At 40.4% G+C, this 14,769-nt stretch overlaps 1 protein-coding gene and 1 long non-coding RNA gene across 4 annotated transcripts in view; one reads left to right on the top strand and one right to left on the bottom strand.

Annotated features, from left to right (window-relative positions):
- LOC134746339 (synaptonemal complex protein 4) overlaps positions 1-10,729 on the top strand; it is a 37,795-nt gene extending 27,066 nt beyond the window's left edge. For 2 of the 3 annotated variants that reach the window (XM_063680727.1, XM_063680728.1), the window contains exons 2-7: positions 4,006-4,255; positions 6,075-6,179; positions 7,321-7,569; positions 7,857-8,062; positions 8,415-8,496; positions 9,721-10,729. In XM_063680727.1, coding sequence (XP_063536797.1) covers positions 4,088-4,255; positions 6,075-6,179; positions 7,321-7,569; positions 7,857-8,062; positions 8,415-8,496; positions 9,721-9,972 — 1,062 coding nt within the window. In that variant the 5' untranslated portion in view covers positions 4,006-4,087 and the 3' untranslated portion in view covers positions 9,973-10,729. The remainder of the gene's footprint in view (positions 1-4,005; positions 4,256-6,074; positions 6,180-7,320; positions 7,570-7,856; positions 8,063-8,414; positions 8,497-9,720) is intronic. The other variant, XM_063680732.1, reaches the window with a different exon arrangement.
- Positions 10,730-11,645: 916 nt separating this feature from the next.
- Positions 11,646-14,304, bottom strand: LOC134746662 (uncharacterized). Its single transcript, XR_010128246.1, has 2 exons — positions 14,182-14,304; positions 11,646-11,952 (listed from the first exon to the last, which is right to left on the bottom strand). It is a non-coding gene; the product is annotated as an uncharacterized LOC134746662 (long non-coding RNA).
- Positions 14,305-14,769: the final 465 nt, after the last annotated feature.

The raw sequence follows: 14,769 nt of genomic DNA, 5'->3' as shown, positions 1-14,769 counted from the left end.
GAAATCGTTAGAGCCGTTTCCGAGATCCCCGAAAAATACAAATATATACAAGAATGCTCGTTTAAAGTCGTTCATAATATTTAATAATCATATATAAGGTACCTAATCGTTATTGCAAGGTATAAATGATCGATGGAAAAGTAAATATACAATCACAGTCCCGACAGAGTCATTCTCAGATGTAACAAATGACCTATAATCACGACCACTTTATCAAGTGTGACCGACTAAGAAGATGTCTATCACGAATTAATATCGCACTGTAATTTGCCATAATAAACAATAAATGGCAATAATTCAACAGGGACAAATTAACGCAACACCACTTAAAGATTATATCCAGGGTAATTTAGCATCGAGAGTAGAACACGTTGCAAATCTCTTCCTAGATCAAGCGTTACCTAATCTGGCGTAAGATCCGCAACTCGTTGTTTCCAAACAGCAATTCTCATCCAACAATGATGTTTATACAAGTATGCATAGGTAATGCGAGCTTTCCTCTTGTTTCCCAATACCTCTAACGTGTGCATTCATCACCCCAGTGTCTGCATGTGTGCGACAGATCCGTGCTAGCTTATTTCCATGTCTCGACAGCGGTTATGTCGTGTTATCATGTCGAAATAACCCGGACCGGCTATAGACGGGTTACGAGGCCAATTAATATCTCCATTAATCAACCGGACAAACCGCCCGTTTACCCAAAACTATTGCAAAATGAAATCTTTAAAAATCACATTAGGGAAATTTTTGGTCAATTGCAACATAATCGTTGAGCAATAGTTAGTAATGCTTCAGGGTCTAGTTAATAACAACTTTTAAAATTCATATCGTACTCTCTAAATTGTTTATGCGAACGCAGCTATTACTTATTTTGTAGAAAGCTCATCTTTTTAGGGTTAAAAAGGAACAAAAGTAACCCTTATGGTACGACTCTGTCCGTCCGTCCGACCGTCTGTCTGTCTGTCACATCGCTAATTATCTCGAGAACAACTTAAGCTATCGATTTGAAATTTGGAATAGTCATGAACAACGCTAACCGAGACACATTGAGTGTTTATTTTTTTATTAAATATAAAAAATGCTCCATTTGAAGATGGGGCAAAATTTCTAAGTCTAGTTACTAGGTCAAGCGGGGTATCTCTGATTTTACATTTCAAAACAATTTATTTTTATTTTTAATAGTGAATATTAAAAATTGATTTATGAAGGAAGATGTAAAAAAAATACTATTCCACCCCCTATCTCCGAAGATTACTAATGAAAAATTATTAAATTTTTACATAACATTAACATTATCATAAATTTTACAGGAAAAATATAATCACGCCTCTATCTTGACTTTTTTTTTTAATTATCAAACAACTTTTCCGAATTGAATTTGTAATTTTGTCAACTTTGCGAGTGTTTATTATACTTGAAATTTCTATGAGATTACAATTAAAACACCTACTAACAAAAATAAAAATTGTTGAAATCGGTTCAAATGATAAGCAGGAACATACCGGTTAGCAAGTTTTAGCGGTAAAGAATAAATTTGAGCAGTATGGCATCGTAACAGATAAGGCAGTTCCTCATCGTGACAGCGATTAAAACAAAATATTCGAGACATGACAGTCACTGAGATAACGCAGGACATGTGGGAAAATCTAATGAAAAACGCGATGAAAAGGGTTCACATCTGCCATGCTGCTAGAGGTGGACATTTGTCTGACATTATTTTCCAAGTTTAACTGCCGGCCCTAAATACTATATTTAACAAGGAATACTTAATATTTTTTTATATTTCATAGAATAAAATTACAAAACGAGTGTATACCTGTTATTTGGCCAACCTGTACTATCGGTCGCGCAAATTAGTTAGCCGATTTGCCGGTAGATGGCGCTATACATAATTAGGCTTAGCATACTTTTGGTCAAAAGTCTTTCGTGTTTATAGTTACATAATTAAGTTTGTACGGGGCCCGCGGTGCGCAAGTTAAACGAACTCGCACATGACCGGTTTTTTTATACATTGAGTGGATACTAATAACTTCCAAATTACGCTTTAGTCATCATTAGGTAAGTTTATGTGCGTTAGTTTTTGGGTGGGTTTCCTAGTTTTCCTACCTGTCTCCTACCTATTACTTGCCTATTAGATTCTCAAGAATATAAGAAAGTAGGTACTTAGGTTAAATTGAGGAGTAGAGGTCGTCTTATAAATACTAAAGAATGCTAGTCATTTTACGCGGACATTAGTAATGTTGTTAGGAGAGTGATGTATTAGATACCTACAAAGGATACGAACGCGGATCTGCCCTAATACCTTGCGGCTACATGCACGCAAACCTGCTATGGATATAGATAGCCATGCACCAATCCTTAACCATATGATTATCTCACTATGATGTACCTGCCTACAATACAAAAAAAAAATTAAACATTACTTGTTTTTAAACACGCAACTAAATAATGACTTAAAAGCACATTTAACTGGGCATGCATATCATTGACAAACGTAGAATTGCATTATGTAAGAACATTGGACGAAGCATTATTCAATCCTACGAATCGCGTGCATTTTGCGTCCGCGGTCGCTAGGCTTCAGTGCTCAGTCCACCCTAAACTATTGTTAGAGATGAATATTCATAATCTAGTACTTAGCACGCACTCGGCGGTATCTCAATGCGAACCTCGACCTGCATTTAACAAATGGTGTTATAACTTAACTTAAAACTTAACCATAGTAATAATCGTAACTTACTCGTATTAAATTGCTTAATAAGCCTTCGGCATCAGTGCTAACGGTGTTATTGTTAAATAACAATGCACTGTTAAAGTCCATATAAACTGTGTAAGTTTCAAATTTACATTATTAGTTCTTGAAAAGCCTTCGATCATTTGTCGTGTTCAATGACCAAGAATGTGCGGCATACGTTTAAGCCAATACGACACGTAGTTCGAGTCCGTTCACCTTGCTCATTCGACAGTTGCATTTAATATATATTAGACGGTGTAAGGTCAGGCTCGTAACCAACTCACTACCCCGAGGGAGCCGCGAGGCCGCGCGAGCGGTCTGCCGGTGCGGGCTCGCTCCACGCATGATCTTTGTCGTGTGTCGCAACTATATGATATGATCGCAGCTTGCGAACTTAAACGTGGTCGCAAAGCAATTTGAGACATTTATGGGTAATTTATGCACATTAAGTTGAGACCTACTTTAGTAAAATCATTTTGTTTGAATCCTTCTACCTATACGCAACGTTTCGAAACGACAGTTTGTAGTGAATTATTTCATTTTATAGCATTAATGCGTGCCTTGCCTGTACACGGCGCATTACACACACACACACATGTGCGGTACCGAGCTGGTGAATCAATTTTACATTTCTATACATTGTTAATCTCATCGTGTGTCTTAAAAGAACTTAAAATTTTTGGTAACCCCTTTCGATTGTTTTTGTTCAAACTCCTTGACTGGCACATTACGCGCCGAGAGTCAAGTTCTCTCGAACTAAACCGTGTTTGTCGGTCAAGGAAAAAGTAACTTTTATTGCTTTTGTTATGTCACATTACACAAGTTGCCCCAAAAAGACATTTATGGAGAGACACACAGACCAATGAGGATATAATAAGATAGAGCGGTACTGTCATAGTAAATTTATAACCACTGTAAATTCACTGCCATCTATCGGCATACTTTAAAACTAAAAATGAAGATTTATAAAAATACGTTAAAATGTATTTAAATATGGATAAATGATTTTTTTATTTGCATTAATTATTTTTATATGATTTTGACCCATGTTCTTTCACTGGTATGCGTTAAAATTATAAATAACAAACGACAGTCAACGCCCTCTATACGAGAGTAGGCCAAAACTAGTGGCGCCATCTGATCAAGAATCAAAACTTTTGTTGATTTTCGAGGCACGATTTTCCTTAGACTGTATCCATCTATTACGGAGTATCTTTGCACAGACTAAACGTACTTCTTTGCAATATTAATAAAATTGTTTATATTTGCAGATTTTGAAAGACCTGGACAATTTATCAGCAAAGCAGCGCAACGAGTGACGATATAAACACACAAACACATACACACACGACCATGAGAACGTCCCTATTCCTGGCGGGCGCTTGCGCCTTGCTGCTGTCCATCAGCGCCGCCCCCGCCCCCGAACCCGCGCCAGCGCCCGAACCAGCGGCCGCCGCATCTGCCATCAACGACAACACGCCCGAAATCATCGAGATTATTGCTCCCGCCGCCAGTGCACAGGTTAGTACTATTTTATTTTTATTTTTTGCCACTAGTTTCCTGAAAATAGTTAAGAAACCATTTCCACATCCTCGCCATGTAGCGGCAGTTGGTAGAAACACACGCAGACGCTGTCCTAGGACCGAGAGGCCAATTCTAACGTACATTTTGATATCTAAATAATGTCATGTTATTATCATTTTACATGTGCATTTCGTTGATTTTTTTGCACGAGCGAGTAGCACGGGCGAATGATAACAAAATTACATCATTTAGATATTAAAATGTAAGTTTGAATAGATCTCAAGTCCTCGCTGCGCAGCCGCCCGCGACGCCGAACGCCGATTAATACTCGTAATGAGCTATCAACGTGAGAAGCGTATTTTTTTTACAAAAAACCATTATAATAAGTAATTGTGATTCAATCGAGCCAGCGTTGCAGTTTGCATGCTTGGTCATAAAGCAAATCCAATTAACCCTTTCATAGGTGGGTATTATTTCTATATTAGTATAATTTTTAAGTAGTTTTATTTTATTGCTATTGTAGTGTATACTAGACATAGTTATGTATGTAGCTCATAGGATATATATAAGGACCATTTACATAAGTATGCAGAGCAGTAATAAAGCATCGTTTAAGCTGAACACTCGTTTCTACTCTACTCCGAATCCTCACCTTACATGGCGACCTTGCCAGTTTATTATGTTTAGTTTATAGATAGTTTTAATGTTTTTTGTATATAATAAGATGCTATACCCTCTGCTCATAAACTTAATTTTCAAACATGGCATTTCGCGTATCAGTAAGACTGTTTAGAACGACTTCGCTTATAACAAATGAACCGAATACAACGACAAAATTTTGAGACCCATCGTGGTTCAATTTGAGTCTTCATCATTCATCAGTCTCTTTGATGTCGTCATAAACGGTTTTGACTGTACTTATAGTGAAAACGTATATTGAAAGCGCTGTACTTACAAAACGTATATCGGAACGTTTGCTCTTCAGCACAGCCACATGATGTGTGCAAGCTGTTTATTTTAAAAAAAATTTTTCTAATACTGCTAATATATGTACCCCATTAATCTAAATTAATAATTGTATCATACATATAGAAGCAAAGTGAGCATCAGCCACAGGTAAATCTCGTATCTTCAAAATTGAGTTTTAGAGTAGAGTTACTCAATTTTTGTAGTTGTGGGTGTTGCCGATTTTGCTTCTATATGAAACATTATTAATTGATCAATGTGGTATTTTATATAAAAAGGGACCTTATTGTCGATGGCGCTTACGTCGTTATAAACGATACTCCGATATAAATACAATGCCGCGCGACGCTGTGCGGCGTAAGCGCCATCGACAATAAGGTCCCTTTTCATAGAAAAGCCATAAGAAGATTCTAAGACTATCTTTATAGCTCCGCGTCGCGTGTTTGTTTAATATTATTATCTCTCTATTAGCTTTGATTATCTCTCATAAGTCATATCAGATATGACAGTTATTTAATAGGTAATAATGGTACATAAATAACCAAAGAGGCTTTCTTAGATTCTAAGATTATATTTGTAGCTCCGCGTCGCGTGTTTGTTTAATAGCTGTCACATTCATCTTTTACAGTGAGTGTCCACCGCCACCTCACGCGCTCATTACACCGGCAATTAACCGCACTTCCTTCCGAGGAGTGTTTGCACTTGACACATTTATTGTTCGTCAAAGAAACACATTTTGTTTCGCCGTCCCTGGTTCTTATAATGTTATTGTTGTTTTATCACACTTCCTTTTGAAATTTAACCACAGTCCTTAGTAATTGCTAATAACGTTTTAATGGTCGTATTCCAGGAGACGCTGTCGACGCTAAACCTCGGCGCGCCAGGCGCAGAGCTCAGCGAACGTAACAAGCGCACCATCGGTATCTTGCGGCAGCTCTTCCCTACGCTAACGCAGGTAACTTACTCGTATAGCCCTTATAACGCAGGAATATTATTCCCGAAGAAAAAGTGACACAGTCATCATCTAATCTAATCTATATTGAATTTATAATACATCCCGACGTTTCGAACCCTTTACAGCGTTCGTGGTCAACGGGTGACTGAGGAAAAACTACAAAGTGCAAAAATACCCACATACTAAAATTAATGAACCATCATAGATTATAAACTTTAAGGCTGGTTGTACATGCAAAATCGGTTCATAAGGCTAGTTATACAATACAACTATTTTCTTCTTTCTTTTTAAGTAAAGATATACGCGATAAAAACTACGCCGGCTCCAACTCTACACCTCTGGTTACCCTCCTACAATTTAGGAGGGAATTAAATCTTCTCGGGTCCGAGGTGTAGGGTTGGAGCCGGCGTAGTTTTTATCGCATATATATATATATATCTTTACTTAAAAACAGTTGTATTGTATAACTAGTCTTATGAACCGATTTTGCATGTACAACCAGCCATAAAGTTTATATAGTCTATGATGGTTCATTATTTTTACTATGTGGGTATTTTTGCACTTTGTAGTTTTTCCTCAGTCACCCGTTAACCACGAACGCTGTAAAGGGTTCGAAACGTCGGGATGTATTATAAATTCAATATACGCGATATAATCCGTTTTCATAGTTTTATTTCATGAGTAACTATCGCGGTAATCGAAGACAATATTACTACTTTTCGCTGTGTTTTTATTAGGGTTCCGTACCCAAAGGGTAAAAACGGGACCCTATTACTAAGACTCCGCTGTCTGTCTGTCTGTCAGTCAGTCTGTCTATCTGTCCGTCTGTCACCAGGCTGTATCTCGTGAACCCTGATAGACAATTGAAATTTTCACAGATTATGTATTTCTGCTGCCGCTATAACAACAAATACTAAAAACAGAATAAAATAAATAAGTGTTTAAGTGGGGCTCCCATACAACAAATGTGATTTTTTTGCCGTTTTTTTTTTGCGTAATGGTACGGAACCCTTCGTGCGCGAGTCCGACTCGCACTTGGCCGGTTTTAGATTACCTTCATAGCTTTATGTTCCAGGCGTACCTAGAATGCGCCCCGCTTCTCGCGATACTATATGTAGTACCGTAGTGGGTTGTGTTCTAGATTATCGAACAGAAGGTGCAGCAGATCACTAGCGTGGTACTGCAAACGTTCGGACCTGTGGTTTTACGCGCCTTCCTGGGCAATCGTAACGGCGGCGGTGGCGGCGGCATGGAGGGCGGCGGCGGTGGCTCCATCGAGCTCGACGATGATGACGATGACGACGAAGCTACGACTACAACAACAACCACTACCGCTGCTCCTGACGCGCCTGAGCGCCGTCGTCGGCGCTGGGCGCTAGTCTACCGCCCGGTACGAGGGCAGGGCCACGGCATGCAACCGCGACTGATTAATATCGGAACATTTACCCGCCCTTAAACATACTAATAGCTCAAAAGCGACTGGGTGGGGAATTAAGTCGTATTAATCGGGCGCGGCGTGGTCCCAAGGCATCTCCATAGCACGCGCACTAACCCCAGCCTGCCCAGGACGGCAGTGCGGGCGCGCGCAGACCGCGCGCCTTCATCGTCATCGTCACCCATTGCATCCCCACATCATCCCCCATCACGATCATGCATGTAATATCGCATCCATTGCAGGAGGTGCCGGAGCAGCAGCAGAACTTACTATCGGGCGCCGAGTCCCAGCAAGCGGAGGTCCGGGTAGCTTTCGGCGAACAACAGCAGCAGGCGCTCGATCACCGCTCTGACGAAGACCAACAAACTGCCGCTCAGACCAACAACGCTGCCATTGATGAAATCACGCTCGATGATGCTGATAACAGTGAAGAAAACAGAAATAAGAGGTACCATTTTCTTTGCCATACGAAAGCAATATTGTACCTACCTAACTTACAAAATGTGTATTACAAATCTTGTTGACTCATTTAAATAATGGACAAAAACCAATGAGGTATATGTACCTACTAAATATTACTGTCATAGCCTTTAATACTATAAATTGGCGACTAGCACTGTGCTCCCACGCGGAGCCGTAACAAAGGCAGCATACATGAGAGTAAAGCATTAATATGTTTCTTGCTGTGATTTTCATTTCGCACGGTCCGATTTCTCGCGTAACCTGGCGGGTGATGCAGTCGCGACCAATATCCTATCATATCGACACTTGACATTGACATAACGTGTGTAACTTTTTAGATTCCTAAGCTTCGGTGGCTCGTCGGGCGGCCAGAGCAACGCCGGCGGCGGCTCTGGAAACTTCCTGTTCGATATCGTCAGGGTGAGTCCTGCACAAACACCATCACAATCAATAATTTCTAATTTCTTCTCTGCCATCTGAAATCTTACCTAACTTTCATAAACTCCGTTCTCAACTTATTTAACTTTCAGATATGTACCTAACTCATAAAACGGCCAACTTCTTTGGAACATTTTCATTATTACTATACCTATCTATTTCTATCGTAACTATTTCAAACCCTGTAACTACCACTGACTCTAAATCACTAGTTATATACACATGCCCCTACCCATATCTATTTCTACATTTACACTATTGTTACAAACTCAGCGCAACTCAAATTAGGGAAGGAATACAGATAGCCTATGTAGTCGTTTGTACGCAATGGTGATCCACGAGGACGGAGTAAGTTGGCCACGGGAGAGCTGTTAGTCGGAAGGTTGAGGGCTGAGGGTTGTTGCAGCGACCAGCGGAGGCGATGGCGCGCGCGGCGGGCTCAGCTTTTCGCCTGTTCGCTGGCACCGATTCACTCAACCTCGGCCTCACCGCCTCCCACTCCGCCACGCTGGACTCTTCACAAGTACACAGACAAAAAACACAAAATGCACTTATAGCTTGCTCATGTGTGAGCAGACTGTACTAGAGTAGAAGGCACTTCGTAGTCAGTTAGTTCTATCTAGCAGTACTCTGCTAACTGCTGCTGCAGTGCTCTAACTACTGTTAGAGTTGCTCGTCGTAGATTGTCATCGTTGACCTTATTATCGTAAATGTCGCTGATGCCTGTAGTGTAGTCGCATGGATCGCTTGACGTTGATATAACTCATTAACAACGAATTAACACATTACATATACCAATGTCTTCCGCCTTTCCTTTTCTCCTGTTCTACATCTTTTCTTCCGTGTTTTGGTGTCATCGAGAACATATCCTACCTAACGCACTTTGTACGAAATCGATGCACATGCTCTAACAGTCCAGCGCAATCGATATTACGTGTCGCTTGCGCAACGGCCGCTAATACCTACTCGCTCGAGCGCGCTGCTTCCGAAGCGCCGCTCGGACGACTAACATTTCATAACTTTGCAACACGTTGCTCGTTAAAAATTTGAATAGCCAATACAATGTTTCTGCCATCGGCTAATTATATATGCCGCAGTTGGCAAATATATCGAGGGCGTATTGCGCGAACGGCGAGCGGCGTGTCGCAAGTAGGTATATACCTACGGTGCATGCCCATTCTTAACCTGCGATTTTATATTTTACAGCTGGTAGCCGGGTCCTCGGGTGGCTCGTCGGGCGGTGGCGAAGCTATTGGGGGAGGCTCCGACAGCGAAGGAGACGATAGTGCCGCTAAGGGTGACAACCTCACCGAGGGTGTCCCCGGCCCCATCACGCGGTTATTCATCATCGCCAACCGCGGCATCGCCAACCTGATCCAGGACCTCATCCTGAGACTGGCACAGACCTCAGAGCGAATAGTCAACTTCAAGGCGCGATTGATCACCTCCATCATCTAACCGCCTCACGCGTAGAACAATGCTAGTGTACTAGTGTAGTGCGCGAACGCCGCGCAGGGAGCCAGGGACTGACGAGCCAGGGAACGAGCGCCGCGCCCGTGCAGCGCCGGCGCCATCGCCACGCTCTCTCTTTACTCCGGCGCTGGCGCCTTTCCCGACCCTTGATCCCCCTAGAATAAGAAACCACCGAACCTCGAGACAATGTTTCTCAAATCCCAATAATATGTAGATTATTTAAGCAGCTTTTCATTTTTCGAGACATGTAATTGCAGTGTAAATAATATGTAGCTATAAATTAATGTTATGCTTTATTTCGTTTCTCTATTACACATTTCGAAAAAGCTGTGATTGAAAATATTAAAAGTGAAGTAACATTTGTCAAGATAGCTGACGTTGTTGATGACATATGAAATTGTTATTTACTTTAGTAGTGGAGAGAAGAACTTTTAGTGTGGTACATAATTCTGAAGAAAAGTTCCTAATTGCTTTCCGTGGCCACTGGCGCCACCAACGTTAGGACACCCGTCCTTGAAGTTGACGCTCTTCATATTTATTACTCCGCTGCACGCTAAGCACCGCGTATGCGCGAGCGCTGGTTCCCTGGCTCTTATCTAGATAGACGCGGTGCGCCGGCCCCCGGGGCCGCTGATCTGCTCAAGCTTTTTTTACCTAAAGTGACAATGTCCAATTCGTTTTTATGTTTGTAAATATGTATTATAGCGGAATTTGTGTAAAATAAATTTAGTTAGTTACAAAAGCAAGTTGTGTTATTTTCATTATTGAAATTTTCCCAAATCCTCAGATCATCTAGGCGAGGGATGACAACATGGAGTAATCTCCCTCTCTCTATCTAGGCATTTTTTATTCGTTTGTAGTCATTAGTTGTAAAAAAACTGAAATAATTTTAAAATCGTAGTCACTAAGGACAATTAGGCAACTTTGTATCAGAATTTATGGCTAGATTAGATAGAAATAAAATCAATGTTTTCCTGAACAACGTGGCTATTGCGTTATAAGCTTCCTAAATCAATGATTTTTTTTTTATTATAAATTGACCTTTTTCGAAAATTTTATAAAATGTGAATGCGTTTTCTAGTGGAATAGGCTATTTAAAATTCATGTCATTCTGACTGAACTATTTATTAGGTATGTATTACAATAAATCACTATAGGTAATATTGTCCATTATTCGTACGATGTCTCTGTATACATGAGAATTTAGAAGATTTTTATCGTATTTACATTATGGTTTTCGTCTACAGAATATATGAAATGTATGGATTTTCTTACATTTTCAATTTTTTTAATGTGTACCTACTATCTACGCACAATGTTTTATTGTGTTATAATGTTATAAAAAAGTTATCAAGATACTTTTTTATACCAAGTCGGTGTCAAACAAGCATACAGACCGCCTGATGATGCTTGCAGCTGGCGGGGAGTCAAATGGCGTTTACCGACCATTTACTAACACTTTAAACGCCAACTATTTTATAATAACATTCCATAGTAAACCTTATTGGCTTTCTTAAGAATGAAGGTTCATAATTTATACCGTTTAATTAAGCGGTAACCATGCGTCCCTGTGAACGTCTTTGGCGGTCAAAAGGTTACTTAGCGAAATTTTAGGTATGATGAAAAAATCCATTAATAAAATCAAAGTAGAAGTAAACACGATAAAAATAATTCTAAACGTTTGCATGGACAATTCAATCGACTTACACAGAATTAACAAGATCACTTATACCTACTTATGAGTAATTAGTAAGAAAGGAGTCGACCAGTTTAGCGACACAGCCGATGCAGCAGCGGCGGCGTGCAGCGGCGTCACTCGCTCGCAGCACAGGCCGTGTTTCTAGCAACGATGGGCGCTGAGGACGCGGAGACAGTGCGGGTACCGGCGCCGGACACCGAACCAGCAGCGGCCGCGCGGCCAGCAAACGCGGCCGGGATACTCGTATCATGTGCGACGACAGGACACTGTTGATAAATCAATGATTATGATTATACATATACCTACTGATTTTATTCTACAGCAAAACACTGGTCCGTTTTCTGCAATGCTACGCATGAGAACATTGAGAACGCACTTATAAAACACTTAAGAACCTAGAATCGTTTTGAAATAAAACCGCCGGCGAGAATAACAGTGCGCTACAATTTTTATACTAGATTTACATTCGCGGCTCGTGGCTTGGCTCGCGGCTCGTCTCGTGTAGTCGCTACAGCTGGTATAGTCGTTTGATTTGTAGCTGGCCCCGAAAGGCTAATCCTTTGCCTATTGTTAAGTAAAACCGCACGTGCTACTTAACTGCAACTGAAAGATTGGGTCGCTTAAACCGGTTATTGAATTACGACTCTTATGGTAATTGGAAGAAGATTTAAAATGAACTAATGGAAAAATACTTTGCGATGCTGTGTGTGGTCCCTCTACGGCTACTGAGTGCCGGTGAGTAGAACGCTACAGAACCAGTCTAAAATGTACAACAAAGGTGCGTTATCGGAGAGCGCACCTACACTCGTTTTTTGAGCGCTGGACTATTAGCCCGCGCTCAGATGCCAATTAGAATTATACGACCCTTTATTTGCAGGTAGTAGCACGTGCGGTTTTACTTAACCCTTAATAGGGCACCGGTTATATACTTACCACTTTGTTCTGTCAGGCACAGATTAAATACAATTTGACTTATGTGGTGGTTTGATAGGTTTATGAACGCATACATAACCTGTCATTCATAAAAAAAATATGTTGGCAACACTGTGAAGTGTCAAACGTAGGTTCTGTACTGGCTAAGCAGAAAATTTGAAAGTCGAACAATTTTTATGGTGTTTAGCGAATATTTGTTATCAAAGTGTTCTAACAAGATTCCGGTAAGTGGTTTTTGTTATTTTTATGTAGTAATTTGTTATTTTATCTGGATAATTACGTGCTATTTACCCTAAAATACATATTCCAACGGTTTCGGAAGATAGCAAGTTGTTGGTGGTAAATATTTTACCAAAGCTCGTTACGGTCATAAAAGTACGGATCAGTTTTAAAATTATAATTTTTATTTTCTTGCTTTCAGTAAATATGTCTAGAAAAAAGAAGTTAACCGACAAAGATATTCAAGAAATACTTGAAAATGATCTTTCCGGCCTTGAAAGTGACTCAGGTGATGACATGGGATACATTTCTAATTTCGTTAATGAGTATAATTACTACAACCAAGTTATGCGAGGGTTATCAAAAATTTTGAGTTCAGAGGTTGCCGAAGAGCATTGTGTTGACAGCAGAGATGATTATCTAGAGGTAGACGATATGGCAATAAGCGACACTACCCCAAAAAATGCTTTAGATACTGGTGAACATGAGAAGAAAACATGTGATGGGGCCCTTGATCGGTCTTCCGAAGATATTTTGGAATTAGTTGACTACGTAACGATGTGACGTATGCAAAGTGGCTTTATGCGCAACGCCGTGCTTTAAAAGCTTTCATTGTGCATCCACAGACGGCATGTCCATGCTTCACCATTCTGAGGACAGTATTGCCTCATGCAGTACGAACGGGCAACGGTAAAATACTTACCACTCCCTAAAAACCATTAAGAGGTAACGGGCATATAGTTACCACCATGTTTTTCATGAAAACTAATTTCCTGAAAAAATTTTTTTTACTATCATCTTGATTGTGGCTACAATAAATATCTAAATCACTTACTCAAGTTGTTTTATTTCGAAATTCATATCTCTGCCCTATTAAGGGTTAACAATAGACAAAAGATTAGCCGTTCGGGGCCAGCTACAAATCGAACTACTAGAAGCTCGTCGAGCTAATCAATTTTAAACACAAACGGCACGGTATAAGGTTTGTAACCGAATGACAGCCGGACGCCAATGTAAACATGAAGCGCGCGTCCCGTACGAGCCCATCGCGAGCCCCTTTGACTCGTGCCCAAAAAACCGCTCCTCCACGAGCCCACCGTTTACACTCGCGTCTCGTGGCACGGCTCGCGGCTCAGCAGTCGGCACGTGGCTCGCACGCGAATGTAAACCGGACTTTATACTTAATTACCTGGCTGGCTTAATCATTAGCTGGCTGAGCCAGGTTTTTTTATTCAAAATGTTCTATAGTAAATTATTCGCATGTTTTTCAACTCTTTCCATCGGTTTCTCTTCGTGTTGTTTCCGTATTCACTGCATTTGTAATGTTAAATAAGAATAATTACCAAAAAACTCTTGAAAGATTTAGTGCTTCGGCCAAAAACATTCGTTACAAAATTCTCTTGAAATTTTTATAAACGTATTATGAAAGAAAATCAATAAAACTTGTGTTGTGATCTTAAATTATTGTTTCATGTCATCATCAGTCATCATGAACCAAGGGCCTGACACTGTTTGATAGAGAAAGATAGTCTTATTGCGATTTCTATAAGAGGAAAGAGAAAATAGTGCCGCTTTGTCCTTATAAAAAACAAAAATTATCTTTATTTAACAATAATTGCAGTGAACCCCGCACTAGTATGGCCTGTACCGCGGGGGTCAAGGTCATTACCGACCGGGTCATAGGTAGGAGGCGATGGTGAAATACCGAAATTTATAAGTGTAAGAGAAAAAATCCAATGCTGCCCATATAAGTATGAATATTCTTTCTCTTACCCCCGGTCGCTCGGTGGCGCGTCTATAATAACTAACTATACTATGTCTATGACCGAACATAGTTTGAATGAGGGCTATCGTTTTTTTGAGGTTTTTTATGCTCACCAGTATTTCGGTGTATGGTGGCGCCGCCTAATTACTGTTTTTTGATGGACACT

The sequence above is a fragment of the Cydia strobilella genome, chromosome 1 (genome assembly GCF_947568885.1).
Source record: "Cydia strobilella chromosome 1, ilCydStro3.1, whole genome shotgun sequence".
NCBI classification, from domain to species: domain Eukaryota; kingdom Metazoa; phylum Arthropoda; class Insecta; order Lepidoptera; family Tortricidae; genus Cydia; species Cydia strobilella.
The sequence above is the reverse complement of the archived record's forward strand: the minus strand, read 5'-3'. Positions and strand labels throughout refer to the sequence as shown.